Here is a 17,715-nt window from a genome sequence, read left to right as displayed (position 1 = left end):
TACAATCTAGGTATTTCATTTGCTGTGTGTTCTGTTGTGTAATATAATCCGGTGCTATTGAAACGCTACACTACATATTCCAAACTTCTCATTGTCACCATTTCATTCTGGCCGGCAACAACGAATATGCAGCCTGTAGCCTTGAAAGTCTAACCACTTTCGTTGTCATAGAAATATACTGTGTTGTAGCAGCTGACTGTGCTCACTACATTTGCCATTCAGTGTCCATCATTCTAGATGATCTCAGAAAGAGATGGCCCTGGACACTAATATGGCTTCATCTGGAGATCATATACTATATACAACTAAAAGCAGGGGACACACATTCATATCATATTCAATTATTCTCTACACAGGAAAGCCAACTAACTGTGTCATTCGCCTTCTCTTTTATACTGTATGTTATTTACAGCTATAGAAAAATATATTTCAAATGGAGTAATCTCTGTTTTACATACAACGATCTCGTATGGCTTTACCATAACGGCATGCAGGTAACTACAACAAGCCTGAAGCCTCAAGTACCTGAGTAATTTTCTCTAGTTCTTTTTTAACCCGGGGACGGGGACAGAGCAATGAAAACATTCCAACCTATAGACGTTTTATCAATAGGCAAAAATACATGGTATGTGTTCCAAATTCCCTATATAGTGCACAACTTTGGACCAGAACCCTTGAGCCCGGGATCAAAGTAGTGCACTTTATAGGGAATAGGGTAAAAATAGTCAATAGGATGCCATTTAGGATGRARCCATGGAGAACAAAGGATCTATTTGTAATTTCCAACCGGTTTATCAAGTTGCGTTTTCATAAGACGTTCCAGTGTTATATTTACAGTCATGATGTTGTTATATACAGAGAGATGTCTGATCAATAAGTCTGTGAAAAAAGCCAAATCTAACAGGATGGTCAGAGAGGAGGGTACGGTGTGTGTGTGTGTCTGTGTCTGAGCTGAATGCAGAGATGGCAGAGCCCGCGAGCAATAGCAGGCGTGGGTGGACTAGGGAGAGAGATGGTAATGATGGACGCCAGGGAGAGTTGAGCTCTTGGCTGTGCTATTCTGTGTATCTGGATCTGGGAAGGGGTCTCTATCTCACTTTCTCTCTCTCTCTCTGTCTCTCTTTCTTTCTTTCTTTCTCTATGTCTGCTCTGTGTATCTCTTTCTTCCTAACTGCTCTCTGTATCTGTCCTTTCTTTCTATCTCTCTCCGTCTGTCTGTCTCTCTCTCTCTCTCACGCTCTCTCTCTTTCTTTCTTTCTTTCTTTCTTTCTTTCTTTCTTTCTTTCTTTCTCTGTCAGCTCAGTGTATCAATCTCTTTCTTCCTCTCTGCATTAGTCCTTTCTTTCTCTCTCTCTTTCACTTTCTCTCCCTTTGTTTTTCGCTCTATTTTTCCATCTCTATTTATCTATTTACCTTTTCATTCTACATGCATGCCTGCAGGACTCATGTTATTCTCTCTTTCAAGGACTCTCTCTCTCTCACTCTCAAAACTTGCAAATCTGTAACGAGGAGAATCAATGACAGTCAAGTGTGAGAATCATTTGAGATGAAAGGCTACAAGGGAAACTCGTTTTAATGTCTTCAATTGACTCTCCTTCTCCCAAATTTGCTCTATTTAACATGTCAAGTACGTGTATACGATCCCCTTATTCACCAAGCTATACCTTCGTCTGGCTATCAACCTCCTCTTCATTAGTCCTTTTATAGAAATACATATTATTTCATGTTCATTGTTGCACACTTTTTTATCTTTTGCTCATTTTCCTGTTTTCTTTTTCTTACAGGCAGATTTAGTTCAGTTGAGAGAGGAGAGGAGATGAGAAGAGAAGAAGAGAAGAAGAGAAGAAGAGAAGAGGAGAAGAGAGGAAGAGAGGAAGAGAGGAAGAGAGGAAGAGGAGGAAGAGAGGAAGTAAGAGGAAGAGAGGAAAGAGAGGAAGAGAGGAAGAGAGGGAAGAGAGAAAGAGGGAGAAAGAGGAGAAAGAGGAGGAGAGGATAGGAGAAAGACAGGAGAAAAGAAGAGGAGAGGAGAGGAGAGGAAAGAGGAGAGGGGAGAGGAAGAGGAGAGGAGAGGAGAAGGAGAGGAGAGGACGAGGAGAGGAGAGGAAGAGGAGAGGAGAGGAGAGGAGGGAGAGGGAGGAAAGGAGAGGGAAGAGGAAGAGAGAGCGAGAAGGAGAGGGAGAGGAAGATGGGAGCAAGGAAGAGGAGGTACGCCGAGAGTGGCAAGTGAGAGGAGAAGAGAACAAGAAGAACAAGAGAACGAAGAGAGAAGGAGAAGAGAGGAGGAGAAGAGGAGAGGAGAAGAAGGAGGGAAGGGAGGGACGGTAAGAGCAAAAGGAGAAGAGAAGAGTAGTTTTAGCCGGCATACACCCATAAAGTAAGTCAAACACTCTGCCCTAAAACATGTTCTGAGCTGATAAGAACCCTAGTTACCTTCCTAGGAGGCCCTCGACTTTCATTCCCTTCCTCTCCCACCTCTCCCACCTCTCCCTCGCTCTCTCCCTCTCTCTCTTCTCTGCACTCATCCATCTTGAGAAATAGGAAATGACTGTTTGAAGCCCTGCAGTCAGGCTCAGTGCTGAATCTCTAACTAGGAGCTCACTGAACTGACTGACATAACTGAGCTGGGGTTGCAGGCTACATCACACACTACAGCAGTAGCATCAACCCGATACAACACCAGCCAGTCTGAATTATGTTCTTACCTTTCCCCCTTGTCCCTAACCCCTCAACATTTGCAGATCTATCCGAAGGGTCTGGGCAGGTATAAGCAGTATATATAGTGTTGGAGCTTCCACCATATTGCTTCCACCTTTCAAGCGATTTGGGACGTGCTGAACCAGTCTCCTCTTCCCCCACAATAATCAGTCACCTGAGCTTAAGATTAGACTAGTACAAGATGATTGGTGGAGACCATTGTAATATTATGACTTGTTGCTTGTGCTTCCTCGCATAGGCACAATCAATATGGTTGCCGGTCCATACATCACAGAGCATTGACATGAATGGCTTGAATGTTCATTCTAGTCATTCTATTTCTATGGTAGAGACTAGGTTTGCTATCACTAAGGTCACGTTATGCTCTCTATGGTTCAGCTTCCATACTTCAGGCCTGGTCTGTAAATGGATCTGATATGTTGATGAGTTCCTATTGTTCTTCACAATGAGACATGGAATGCATAGCTATATATGTACTATATCATACTGTAGTTATCTTTGTGTTGAAATGATAGGTACAGTACCAACTCAACCTATACATTCAAACCTACTTATAAATGACATACTTAGTGAAAAAGCTCCAAAGCGATGATGATGATAATGTCGTAATGATCGCACAGAGTTGCCTCTTCCAGTACAGTATGCTGTAGAAGTCACATTGATCTGGGGCAGTATGTATCACGCATCTTGGAGAAGGAGTGCTGATCTAGAATCAGGTCCCTCCTGTTCATTGTATTCAATTTGATCTAAAAGGCTAAACTGATCCTAGATCAGCACGTCTTATCTGAGACGTTTGCTACATATGGCTAACTAATTCTTCGGAGACGTTTGATACTCACAGCCTCAGAGATTTACTCAGGTATGGCTAACTAATTCTTTTGAAGATTGCCAATGGTATATCAGTGAAAATGTTCTTTCTGGCTTCGAGTCAAAGAGAGCAATATGTCGGCTTATGGCCTCATGTTATACTAATTCCTCCATGGTTGTCTCAAGTGTTTTGACCTTCAAAAGCACAGTTACAAGAAGGTTCCTTTCCTTCCCATAGTATCATTCCAACTGTCCCATCATCATCGTCATCATCATCATCATCACAGGATGTTGATTCCATCCCCAAAAATGTCCAACAGTTTCATGCATATCATTATGCTCTTCCATTGAACAACAAGACATAATCAAGCATGACAAGAGTGATAGCAAATAAAGTTAATCACATAAGACCATAAAACTCCTCTCAGTTTCTCTCCCCATCAGTCTCAGTCTCCTTAAGCACATTCTCTACCACCCTGCAGGCATCTACTCCAGTGTTTCTCAACCTTTCATACCAACCTTTTTATTATCTGAGAGACCAGCAGGTCTCTCTTGTGTCAGAGACTGACAAGCTATGGTCTTTACTCTGTGAGGGACTGCAAACATTAAGTCAGTCAATCATCTCACCGACCGAAAGTCCACATCTCACGGACCAGCGCCTATCCATGGACCAGAAGTTGAGAAACACTACACAGGTCTACCTGGAGTTGCTGGTCTCTGCCAGTCTGTTGTTCATGATCCCCAGAGCGCCCACTCCTCCAGAGAACCCGTTATGTCTCGAGCCCCCACACACCGTCCTGGGATAACCGTTAGCGGACTCTGATAACTGCTTCTGCATGAGTGCCAGTGAGACCTTATTCGAGGCCGTCAGGTCCTTCATTGAAATCATCTCTCCAGAGAGTCTGCGTCCTCCCCCCTCCGTGTCGCTGTCGCAGGGCCCCGAATCCCCAGAGTCCGGTGGGCGTCTGATTCCGAAGCGGCCCTTACGGATTCTCGACCCGGGCCGGATGGCGTTGCGGCGTCCCAACGGGAAAGAGTTTGACCTGATGTTGCACCGCTGGCAGCACAGGTTCTGAAGCATCCAGTTGAGCACCTGTAGGAAGGAAGGAATCTGATTAGATGTTTAAAATACAGATAGAGTTACAGATAGAGGTGGTTCAGCTAACTGAACACAACAATGRATCAAGGATTAAAAATACAATATTGTCGACAGACTTATTTCCATTGTGCTCGTTGTTCTACATCTACCTGTTTGATGACGATGGAGATGACGTTGAACAGAGAGTAGATGCAGCACACGCCCATGAGGATGAACAGGCAGTTAGCCAGACGGTACAGCGGCTGGTACTCATAGTCCGCTCTCTGGCTTGACACTAGGTCCCCAAAGCCAATGGTGCTGACGGGGGAGGAGGTAGAGAAAAAAGGGGAGGAGGAGTAGAAGGAGGGAGAAGGAGGAGGAATAGGGAAAGAAGGAGGATTAAGAGGAAGAGGAGGAGGGGAAGAAGAAAAATAAAAACAAGAATAACATTACTTTCTTGCCTTTTGTCTTTTTTCTATCCCAACCGCCCTGAGACTAGGACTGCAAAATTCCAGTAACTTTCCACAAATTCCCCAGTTTTCCAGAAATTCAAATCTGGGTCTGAGGATAGCTGAATATTTCCGGCTTATTCCCTCCTAATTGCAGGAATCCTTCAAATTGGATTTCTGGAAAACCAGGGAATTTTGAGAAAGTTGCCAGAATTATGCGACCCTACCCGAGACACACAAATACACACACCCAGGGAGAGGTTGAAGAACAGGCCAGCCACAGTGCAGTGCCTTGCTCATGGGCACAGGATATGATATCATGGATACTCTAGGATGCCAGCATTTCTCTGTTTTACTCCCCACCAGATTTCACCCTCAGGCAGACTCAAGATTCATACAGACAGCCTTCCAGACGGTTGCTGGCTGGCCCACTTCTCCAACCTCCGACCTCTAGTAGGCTACCTTACCTAAATGTGACGAAACAGAAGTAGAGTGAGTCCAGGTAGGCCCATCCCTCCACAGGGGTGTACATGGCTGAGGCGCAGCAGGAGATGATGATGGCAGACAGCCCCAGGATCAACATGACGTGGTAGACAGACGGCTTCCACCCCGGGAAAGAACACGCCGAGAAGTCATGGCGGATACCCGGCGGGAGGAGGCCGGAGTTCCGGATGCGCCGTTCCCTCACGGCCTTCATGACCACGGCCAGGAGGGTGATAATGCGTTCCAGGAAGAGGTTAAAGAACAAGATGGTGGCGGCGCAGCCAAGGAGACCATAGAAGATCAGGAACACCTTCCCTGCTACCGTCACCGGAGTGGACATCCCGAAACCTACAGGGGAAGACAGAGAAAGATGGGGTTAGATTGATGGATTGATTGAGTGGAATATTGATTGACTGATTAATTCCAGAAGATGAAACTACTAAAGGCTCCGAGGAAGGCGTCTACACCACAGCAATAGTATTTGTGTCTATTTGTCCGGCCCTAATAAACCTCGAAGATCCCAGCAGGCATCTGAATGCTCCATTTCTGCGGTAYACACCATTTACTGGCATGTGGTAAGATGTTTTTTAGGTTAGGCTCTACTCTGTCTATTAAAAGACTTTGGTGCAGTACCAGCATTTGACGAGTTCAATGAAGTGAGTGATATTTCACTATTTAAATATGTGGCAACGTCATTCAATTAGCATTCTACTCTACTAAAAATGTACCTTCTCTGGACAAGGTCATCAGTATTTGGGAGGCTGTGTGTGTAATGCAGTAATGAAGCTCAGCTCTGTAACTGATTGACATTTCTGCTGTTGATGCACGATCTGGCCCTTTGTTCTGTCTACTCATTTCCTGGTCAATTCAGGTCAGTGTGAAAGCTAAGTGGAGATGGTGACGAGAGAAGAGGATTAGCTGTCAAACATTCGTGGGGTGTGTGTGTGTGTGTGTGTGTGTGTGTGTGTGTGTGTGTGTGTGTGTGTGTGTGTGCAGCATGTGTTAAGTTATGCAGGAACAAGAACAGGAACACTTCCTATCTTGGGAAGTGACAGGTCAGAGGTTAGAGACAGACTGCAGCTTACTCACGCACACTCACGCACGCGCACACACACACACACACCCTCTACCTCTGAATTATGTGAATCAGTACATAACTGATTGGATAAGAGATAGGTTTGGTGTATTCAGTCAACCAATGAACAGAGAACAGGGAGATCAGCGAGTGTGTTTCTGGCATATCACATTTACGTAAGTATTCAGACTCTTTACTCAGTACTTTGTTGAAGCACCTATGGCAGTGATTACAGCCTCGAGTCTTCTTGGGTATGACGCTACAAGCTTGACACACCTGTATTTGGGGAGTTTCTCACATTCTTCTCTGCAGATCCTCTTAAGCTCTGCCAGGTTTTATGGTGAGTGTAACTGCATAGCTGTTTTCAGGTTCCAGAAATGTTAGATCGGGTTTAAGTCCGGGCTCTGACTGGGCCACACAAAGGACCTGAAGCCACTCCTGCATTGTCTTGACTGTGTGCTTTGGGTCGTTGTCCTGTTGGAAGGTGAACCTTGGCCCCAGTCTGAGGTTCTGAGCACTCTGGAGCAGGTTTTCATCAAGGATCCGTCTGTACGTTYCTCCGTTCATCTTTCCCTTGATCCTGACTAATCTCCCAGTCCCTGCTGCTGAAAAACATTGACACAGCATGATGCTGCCACCACCATGCTTGACCCTAGGGATGGTGCCAGGTTTCCTCCAGACCGGTGCCCCCACACATTGACTCTGTACCGGTACCCCCTGTATACAGCCCCGCTATTGTTATTTACTGTTGCTCTTTAATTATTTGTTATTCTTATCTCTTACRTTTTTTTTMTTGGTATTTTCTTAAAACTTCATTGTTGGTTAAGGGCTTGTAAGTAAGCATTTCACAGTAAGGTCTACACCTGTTGTATTCGGCGCATGTGACAAATACGATTTGATTTGATAACAAGGCCACAGGTGAGAACTCCTGTGTTTGGAGAACAACGGAAGCGAACTTGGCAYAGAGAGGTGGCGGAAGACCAAGAACAAGAACCAGGAGAGTAGTCTCTGATGATATTCGGGCGACTGTGGTGGCCCATGGGGTCAACCTTGCGTTGACCTTGAGAGAGAATGGGCAGAGAGTGCAGCCCAAGCTGAGTCACTTCACCATAGCATCCAACATCCAGACGTTACAAAAGTTAGAATAGTACTGGAGACATTGGACCTATCTACTGCTTTTACTACTTGACAGTAGTTCAACATAAAGTTTGAGTACACACAAACAATATATAGTATAACAACAAAATCTTATTCTTTACACTAAAATAGTTTCTGATAGTAATCTGAATATGTCACATTAGTGTGATCTCGGTTGTCACTAAGTTAGATTCATTTGATGTGTGTGTCTCATTTGTAAGCGGGGTTTCATTCTGAGCAGGGAGTACATGATTTTGATTGCTGTGTTTCATTTTGAAAGATGTCTGTAGAGTTTGGGGAAATTTGCTAACTGTTTTGTGTTTTGAGTACATGAGACATAGTTTCAGCAAATGTTTGGTAACAATTGGGAAAAACTGTAAAATTAGTTAGAGTGATGTAGTGCTGAGCGATTAACCGGCATTTCATACTTTTTTAGACTATTARAGTTTGTCTCAATTGTTAAGATACTTTTAATGAAACTGGGGTCCACTTGATCTCCATCTCTGGTGTGGGGCGGATGGTAGCCTAGTGGTTAGAGCGTCGGGCCAGTAACCGAAAGGTTGCAAAATCAAATCCCCAAGCTGACAAGGTAAAAAATCTGTTGTTCTTCCTCTGAACAAGGCAGTTAACCCACTGTTCCTAGGCAGTCATTGTAAATAAGAWTTTTTTCTTAACTGACTTGCCTAGTTAAATAAAAGTTTAAAAGATCATAACCTAATGAGCAGTGGTGGAAAAAGTACCCAATTGTCATACTTGAGTAAAAGTAAAGGTGTCATTGTCCATTTGGAAGATCCATTTGCGACCAAGTTTTAACTTCCTGACTGATGTCTTGAGATGTTGCTTCAATCAAATCAAGTTTATTTTATATAGCCCTTCGTACATCAGCTAATATCTCGAAGTGCTGTACAGAAACCCAGCCTAAAACCCCAAACAGCAAGCAATGCAGGTGTAGAAGCACGGTGGCTAGGAAAAACTCCCTAGAAAGGCCAAAACCTAGGAAGGTTTTTTCGGCCTCATGATGCCATCTATTTTGTGAAGTGCACCAGTCCCTCCTGCAGCAAAGCACCCCCACAACATGATGCTGCCACCCCCGTGCTTCACGGTTGGGATGGTGTTTCTCAGCTTGCAAGCCTCCCCCTTTTTCCTCTAAACATAACGATGGTCATTATGGCCAAACAGTTCTATTTTTGTTTCATCAGACCAGAGGACATTTCTCCAAAAAGTACAATCTTTGTCCCCATGTGCAGTTGCAAACCGTAGTCTGGCTTTTTTATGGCGGTTTTGGAGCAGTGGCTTCTTCCTTGCTGAGCAGCCTTTCAGGTTATGTCGATATAGGACTCGTTTTACTGTGAATATAGATACTTTTGTACCTGTTTCCTCCAGCATCTTCACAAGGTCCTTTGCGATTGTTCTGGGATTGATTTGCACTTTTCGCACCAAAGTACGTTCATCTCTAGGAGACAGAGCGTGTCTCCTTCCTGAGCGGTATGACGGCTGCGTGGTCCCATGGTGTTTATACTTGCGTACTATTGTTTGTACAGATGAACGTGGTACCTTCAGGCYTTTGGAAATTGCTCCCAAGGATGAACCAGACTTGTGGAGGTCTACAATTGTTTTTCTGATGTCTTGGCTGATTTCTTTTGATTTTCCCATGATGTCAAGCAAAGAGGCACTGAGTTTGAAGGTAGGCCTTGAAATACATCCACAGGTACACCTCTAATTGACTCAAATTATGTCAATTAGCCTATTAGAAGGTTCTAAAGCCATGACATCATTTCCTGGAATGTTCCAAGCTGTTAAAGGCACAGTCAACTTCGTGTATGTAAACTTCTGACCCACTGGAATTGTGATACAGTGAATGATAAGCGAAATAATCTGTCTGTTAACAATTGTTGGAAAAATTACTTGTGTCATTCACGAAGTAGATGTCCTAACCAACTTGCCAAAACTATAGTTTGTTAACAAGAAATGTGTGGAATGGTTGAAAAACGAGTTTTAATGACTCCCACCTAAGTGTATGTAAACTTCCGACTTCAACTGTATGTTTACTTGCCTTTTATGGTGCATACTATAATTATAGTATCAAGCAATGGCACGGACACATAAAATTGCGTTAACCATGTTAGGGTATATTGATAGTTGTAGTTAGTATTTATTGGGCCATTGTATAATGATTGATTTAAATAACTTTTCCTTAGATAACAAGTTGTATTTTTTGAGGTAGTTGATTTTATGTTTTGAGAGTCTTAATGCATTTTGCAAATTAAACGTGCCATTTTGGCCAACGTGCTTCAATTTGGGTCTGCGTGTTAATTGTTTTGATAAAGAGAATTCTGTTTGGACAAATGTGCTCAAGCAATCGAGAAAAACTGTAAACAACTAATTGACCGAAGTCGGTTCAATTACTTGAATTCCATTTAATTCCGTTTTTTTTGTGAGCCCAACATGCCATTTCTCTAGGAAGATATCAAATCTTTCACGAGAGAAATCAACTCAAGAACTATGTGCGACGCTGGGTGAAGGGAGTTTTAAGCAAATATTCAACCTAGTTCAGTGCAGAAATGTGTTAATTAACTACAATGACCATAATCCATTGGGCCTGTTTTTTCTGTCTCAGCAGAGATGGATACACTTTTACGCCTGCTGCGTTACTGTAGGTTAGATGCACACAGACCGCATAGACCACATGAGAGAGGAATGTACACAACACAATGACATAGAGAGGGATAGAGGCAGTTTGTGAAAGTATGCCTTATCCTCTTTGAAGAACTAGTAAAATGATTCCATCAGACAGCTCTGCAGCTAGCCTAGCTAAATACAGTAAGGTGACTAAAGACAACCAGTATGGGAGCACGTTGTCTTGCTGGTTGACTGCTACTGCCTGAGCACAGATGAGATGATTTCTTTAAGGAATGAAACATAATAAAGTCATCAAATAAAAACAAAGTAATATATGCAACTGTAATATTTTATTATTCAATGGTAATTTCCTATGTTTCTGTTGATGTCTACCCAATGTTGACCTGACAGAGACAATGGAATCTTTDCCATGTTTTGGCAATTGAAACTTCACTATTTTTGGCTTTGGAATTTCCATGTTTTTTTTTTTATGTCATTATTTTATAATGCATTTAATGTAAAATAAATGAATATCGAAACCGAAATCAAACCGACCTAGAAAAGCACTAATCGCTCAGCACTAGGATAATGTCATCCTATCCCCTTAATAATCTGCCTCCTGAATCCAAGTGTTTGACATGGAGGAGGAGACCAGTAACTTTATGATCAAACTTTATCAATGTAGAAGCAACAGTCATTTTTCATACTTTGGTCATTATACTGGTTTCATCCAAATATCCAATTTCATGAAAAACATAATTTTGACTGTCATGACCTTTACATTATTTTTCCATTGTTGTCTTTTTATGGCTGCATCCCAAATGGCAACCTATTCCCTACACAGTCTCTGGTCAAAAGTAATGCACTACAGTGCATTTGGAAAGTATTCAGACCCCTTGACTTTTTCCACATTTTGTTACGTTACAGCCTTATTCTAAAATGTATTAAATATTTGTTTTCCTTCATCACTCTTCACACAATAGCCCATAAAGAGAAAGCAAAAACAGGTGTATAGACATTTTTGCAAATGTATTAAAAATGAAAAACAGAAATACTTTATTTACATAAGTAATCAGACCCTTTGCTATGAGACTCGAAATTGAGCCCAGGTGCATCCTGTTTCCATTGATCATCCTTGAGATGATTCTACAGCTTGATTGGAGTCCACCTGTGGTAAATATAATTGATTGGACATGATTTGGAAAGGCACACACCTGTCTATATAAAGGTTCCACAGTTGACAGTACATGTCAGAGCAAAAACCAAGCCATGAGGTCAAAGGAATTGTCCGTAGAGCTCAGAGGAACAGATCTGGGGAAGGGTACCAAAACATTTCTGCAGCATTTTTTAATTTTTTAAATGTAACCTTTATTTAACTAGGCAAGTCAGTTAAAACCTTTTCTCAATAGGGGGGCGCTATTTCCACTTTGTAAAAAATCGTTCCCAAATTAAACTGCCTCGTACTCAATTCTTGCTCGTACAATATGCATATTATTATTACTATTGGATAGAAAACACTCTCTAGTTTCTAAAACCGTTTGAATTATARCTGTGAGTAAAACAGAACTCATTTTGCAGCAAACTTCCTGTCAGGAAGTGAGAAATCTGAAATCGAGGGCTCTGTTCCAGGGTCAGTTTATTAATTTGCATGGAATCTATGGGTCTACATGCACTGCATACGCCTTCCACTAGATGTCAGTAGGCAGTGAGAGTTGGAATGGGGTGTCTAGCTAGATCTGAGGCCGAACAAGACCTCTTGGAACGGTGGGTCTGGTCTTTTCACCGTTTGGCTTGACGCGAGAGGGACCTCTGCATTGCGCTCTGAAAAGCTTTCGTTTTAGAAGTTAGATATATCCGGCTCTAATTTTATTTGATATATGTGTTAAAAACATCATACGGTAGTTATTTTAAACCGAGTTATATCAGTTTATATCAGTATATTGTGATTTTCGGTATTTCCTTTGTTATGCGTTATTGTGAGTTGGACACTTCCGTGCCGCATGGCCAGCTTTGTTAGCTAAATCGACAGATGAAGACGACATTCTACAACCGAACAACGATTATTCTGGAAAAAGGACACCTTGTACAAGATTCTGATGGAAGCTCATCAAATAGTAGGAACCATTTATGATTTTATTTCGTATTTCTGTCGAAAATGTTAGGTTAATATTCGCCCAGATTCGGCGCTGTCTCGCTATAACGTAAGCTGTTATGTCGTACTAGGTTATTTTTAAAAAATCTAACACAGCGGTTGCATTAAGAACTAGTGTATCTTTCATTTGCTGTCCACCTGTATTTTTTAGTAAAGTATATGATTAGTTATTTGATTAGATGATGTGAGTGTCAGAAATATATCCGGATTATTTTGTGCAGTTTGGCTAGTATTCACATTGTTCAACCACGAATTGTACCGCTAAATATGCACATTTTCGAACAAACCATATACAGGGGGGAGAACAAGTATTTGATACACTGACGATTTTGCAGGTTTTCCTACTTACAAGCATGTAGAGGTCTGTATTTTTATCTATAGGTACACTTCAACTGTGAGAGAAGGAATCTAAAACAAAAATCCAGAAAATCACATTGTATGATTTTTAAGTAATTAATTTGCATTTTATCATGACATAAGTATTTGATACATCAGAAAGCAGAAACTGAATATTTGGTACAGAAACCTTAGTTTGCAATTACAGAGATCATACGTCCTGTAGTTCTTGACCAGGTTTGCACACACTGCAGCAGGGATTTTGGCCCACTCTCCATACAGACCTTCTCCAGATCCTTCAGGTTTCGGGGCTGTCGCTGGGCAATACGGACTTTCGGCTCCCTCCAAAGATTTTCTATTTGGGTTCAGGTCTGGAGACTGGCTAGCCACTCCAGGACCTGAGATGCTTCTTACGGAGCCACTCCTTAGTTCCCTGGCTGTGTGTTTCGGGTCTTGTCTTTGCTGGAAGACCCCAGCCACGACCACTTCAATGCTCTTACTGAGGAAGGAGGTGTGGTCAAGATCTCGCGATACATGCCCCATCCATCCTCCCTCAATACGGTGGCAGTCGTCCTGTCCCCTTTGCAGAAAGCATCCCCAAAGAAATGATGTTTCCACCTCCATGCTTCACGGTTGGGATGGTGTTCTTGTTGTATCACTCTTCTATTCCTCCAAACACGGCGAGTGGAGTTTAGAGCAAAAAGCTCTATTTTTGTCTCATCAGACCACATGACCTTCTCCCATTCCTCCTCTGGATCATCCAGATGGTCATTGGCAAACTTCAAGACGGGCCTGGACATGTGCTGCTTGAGCAGGGGACGCTTGCGTGCGCTGCAGGATTTTAATCCATGACGGCATAGTGTGTTACTAATGGTTTTCTTTGAGACTGTGGTCCCAGCTCTCTTCAGGTCATTGACCAGGTCCTGCCGTGTAGTTCTGGGCTGATCCTCACATTCCTCATGATCATTGATGCCCACGAGGTGAGATCTTGCATGGAGCCCCAGACCGAGGGTGATTGACCGTCATCTTGAACTTCTTCATTTCTAATAATTGTGCCAACAGTTGTTTGCCTTTCACAAGCTGCTTGCTATTGTCCTGTAGCCCATCCAGCCTTGTACAGGTCTACAATTTATCCCTGATGTCCTTACACAGCTCTCTGGTCTTGGCCATTGTGGAGAGGTTGGAGTCTGTTGATTGAGTGTGGGACAGGTGTCTTTTATACAGGTAACGAGTTCAAACAGGTGCAGTTAATACAGGTAATGAGTGGAGAACAGGAGGGTTCTTAAGAAAAAAACGAACAGGTCTGTGAGAGCCGGAATTCTTACTGGTTGGAAGGTGATCAAATACTTATGTCTTTGCATAAAATGCAAATTAATTACTTAAAATCATACAATGTGATTTCTGGATTTTGTTTTAGATTCGTCTCTCACAGTTGAAGTGGTACTATTTTTTGAATAAAAAATTACAGACCTCTACATGCTTTGTAAGTAGGAAAACCTGCAAAATCGGCAGTGTATCAAATACTTGTTCTCCCCACTGTATGTATTGTGTAATATGATGTTATAGGACTGTCATCTGATGAAGTTTGAGAAGGTTAGTGAAAAAATTAATATCTTGTGCTGGTTTATTCGCTATCGCTAACGTGCCTTGAATGAATGCGGTTGTGTGGTAGGCTATTGTAGTAAGCTAATATAATGCTATATTGTGTTTTCGCTGTAAAACACTTAAAAAATCTGAAATATTGGCTGGATTCACAAGATGTTTGTCTTTCATTTGCTGTACACCGTGTATTTTTCATAAATGTTTTATAATGAGTATTTAGGTATTTCACATTGGTTTCTGTAGTTATTCTAGCTGCTTTGGTGAGACTTGTGATGGTGGCTGCAATGTAAAACTATGATTTATACCTGAAATATGCAAATTTTTWGAACAAAACATATGCTATACAATAAATCTGTTATAAGACTGTCATCTGATGAAGTTGTTTCTTGGTTAGTGACTATTTATATCTTTATTTGGTCTAATTTGTGCATAGCTACCTATGCAGTAAAAAAATTGTGAAAATATGCGGTTGGGTCTTTTGCTATCGTGGTTAGCTAATAGAAATACATATTGTGTTTTCCCTGTAAAACATTTTAAAAATCGGAAATGATGGCTGGATTCACAAGATGTGTATCTTTCATCTGGTGTCTTGGACTTGTGATTTCATGATATTTAGATGCTAGTATTTACTTGTGGCGCTATGCTAGGCTATGCTAGTCAGCTTTTTTACTGATGAGGGTGCTCCCGGATCCGGGATGAGTACCAAGTAGAAGTTAAGAACAAATTCTTATTTACAATGACGGCCTACCGGGGAACAGTGGGTTAACTGCCTTGTTCAGGGGAAGAAGACAGATTTTTACCTTGTCAACTCGGGGATTCAATCCAGCAAACTTTCAATTATTGGCCAAATGCTCTAACCACTAGGCTACCTGCTGCCCCAAGATATCCAAGAACACAGTGGCCTCCATAATTCCTAAATGGGAGAAGTTTGGAACCACCAAGACTCTTCCTAGAGRAGGCCACCCAGCCAAATTGAACTATCAGGGGAGAAGGGCCTTGGTCGGGGAGGTGACCAAGAACCCGATGGTCACTCTGACAGAGTTCCATAGTTCCTCTGTGGAGATGGGAGAACCTTCCAGAAGGACAACCATCTCTGCAACACTCCACCAATCAGGCCTTTATGGTAGAGTGGGCAGACGAAAGCCACTCCTCAGTAAAAGGCACATGACAGCCCGCTTGGAATTTTCCAAAAGGCACCTAAAAGACACGATTAACACGATTCTCTGGTCTGATGAAAGCAAGATTAAACTCTTTGGCCTGAATTACAAGCGTCACAGTGGTAGTATCATGCTGTGGAGATGTTTTTCAGTGGCAGGGACTAGGAGACTAGTCTGGAATGAGGGAAAGATGAACGAAGCAAAGTACAGAGAGATCCTTGMGCTCCAGAGCACTCAGGAAGGCAAAGGTTCATCTTCCAGCAGAACAACGACCCTAAGCACACAGCCAAGACAACGCAGGACTGGCTTTGGGACAAGTCTCTGATTGTCCTTGAGTCACCCAGCCAGAGCCCGGACATGAACCCGATCGAACATCTCTGAAGAAACCTGAAAATAGCTGTGCAGCGATGCTCCCCATCCAACTTGACAGAGCTTGAGKGGATCTGCAGAGAAGAATGGGAGAAACTCCCCAAATACAGGTGTGCCAAGCTTGTAGTGTCATACCCAACAAGACTCAAGGCTGTAATCACTGCCAAAGGTCCTTCAACAAAGTACTGAGTTAAGGGTCTGAATACATATGTAAATGCGATATTTCCGTTTTATTTTTGGGGATTTTATACATTTGCAAAAATTTCTATAAATCTGATTTAGCTTTTTTATTATGGGGTATTGTGTGTAGATTATTGAGGGGGAAAAACGATTTAATAAATTCTAGAATAAGGCTGTAACGTAACAAAATGTGGAAAAAGTCAAGGGGTCTGAATACTTTCCGAAGGCACTGTGCATAAGAAATAGGGTACCATTTAGAACACAAGCTATTTCTTTCTCTGTTCTATTCTTCTCCCAGAAAGCCTTCTGCGACTACGCCCTCTAGTCATTACAGTAATAAATGATACCAATGTGATGAGCTTCCACCCTTTATGACACTCACAATGGGATTTTTGACCTTGTCGTTGAAAAGTTTGCCTGCTTCCACACACTCATGGAAGCAGGCAGAAACACACACACACACACGCACACCCACAACCACTGCCACTTTCTCTCTGACAGGCGAGTTCGAAAACAGTATAATTCACACACACACACACACACCTATTACCAGATGCATGGCGAAGAACTGTATGCTGAAATGAAAAGAAACTCCAGCACACTGGTGATGTTAAAACTCCACGAACAGCAGTGGACTTCCACAGTGGTGATGTTAAAACTCCACGAACAGCAGTGGACTTCCACAGTGGTGATGTTAAAACCCACGAACAGCAGTGGACTTCACAACAGTGTGATGTTTAAAACCTCCACGAACAGCAGTGGAACTTCCACAGTGGTGATGTTAAAACTCCACGAACAGCAGTGCACTTCCACCAGTGCTGATGTTACAAGGCTCCACGAACAGCAGTGGACTTACCACAGTGGTGTGGCCTGGGAGAAGCAGAGCAGTGGGTAGGAGAGTAGAAGGGCAAGCACAAATTAAGACCGTCAAGAAAACATGTCTCTGAGTGTCTCAGTGTTTCATTGCTTAATTAATTACACTCTCTCCTGGGCCATGAAGCAAACCCAGGGGAAACCAGATTCAATCTTCTCCTGTATTCCGAAAGACGAATGGCTCTCCTCTTCGGCTCTCATTACTAACAAATGACCTGAGAGAGCAGAAGAGGCACAAGCATCGATTCAGATGTGTCCCAAATGGACCTAGTTTCTATATATTGCACTATGGGCCTTGGTTAAAAGTAGTGCCTGAAACAGGGACAGTATGAAAGGCAAAAAGAAGGAGCGCAAGTTCCGAACCAAGCCGGCCTCCAGTCCTTGTGTGATTCCCACTGCTCTCTTGTTGTGCATGGAGCAAGGACCATTACCAAGCCTCAAATTAAAAGCACTTGTCCAAATCGCTAAGCCAATTTTTTCTACTAAAAAAAACAAGCCAACATAAGCCGGCTTGAAACACTGAGTCATCCTTCAGGCCATTGAAGACTTTAACACATTGAATATATTTCTTATGAATCAAAAATTAACAACATTACCACTTGTCGTCCTGAAGGAGTCCCAACTTGTCTGTAACCCAAACAACCTATGTCTGAACCCACTAAAGACAGTCAATCTCAATCTCA

At 42.5% G+C, this 17,715-nt stretch overlaps 1 protein-coding gene across 1 annotated transcript; it reads right to left on the bottom strand.

The window, feature by feature from the left end:
- Positions 1–2,355: 2,355 nt before the first annotated feature.
- On the bottom strand, positions 2,356–5,872 carry kcnk12 (potassium channel, subfamily K, member 12). The gene is made up of 3 exons (XM_023993810.2): positions 5,517–5,872; positions 4,771–4,918; positions 2,356–4,615 (listed from the first exon to the last, which is right to left on the bottom strand). The coding sequence occupies exons 1-3, from the start codon at positions 5,870–5,872 to the stop codon at positions 4,220–4,222; spliced, it is 900 nt and encodes a 299-aa protein (XP_023849578.2). The 3' UTR covers positions 2,356–4,219.
- Between the last annotated feature and the right edge of the window lie 11,843 nt (positions 5,873–17,715).

This window comes from Salvelinus sp. IW2-2015, linkage group LG8 (assembly GCF_002910315.2).
Source record: "Salvelinus sp. IW2-2015 linkage group LG8, ASM291031v2, whole genome shotgun sequence".
Lineage (NCBI taxonomy): Eukaryota > Metazoa > Chordata > Actinopteri > Salmoniformes > Salmonidae > Salvelinus > Salvelinus sp. IW2-2015.
Note: the sequence above shows the minus strand (reverse complement) of the source record. Positions and strands in the feature narration are given on the sequence as shown.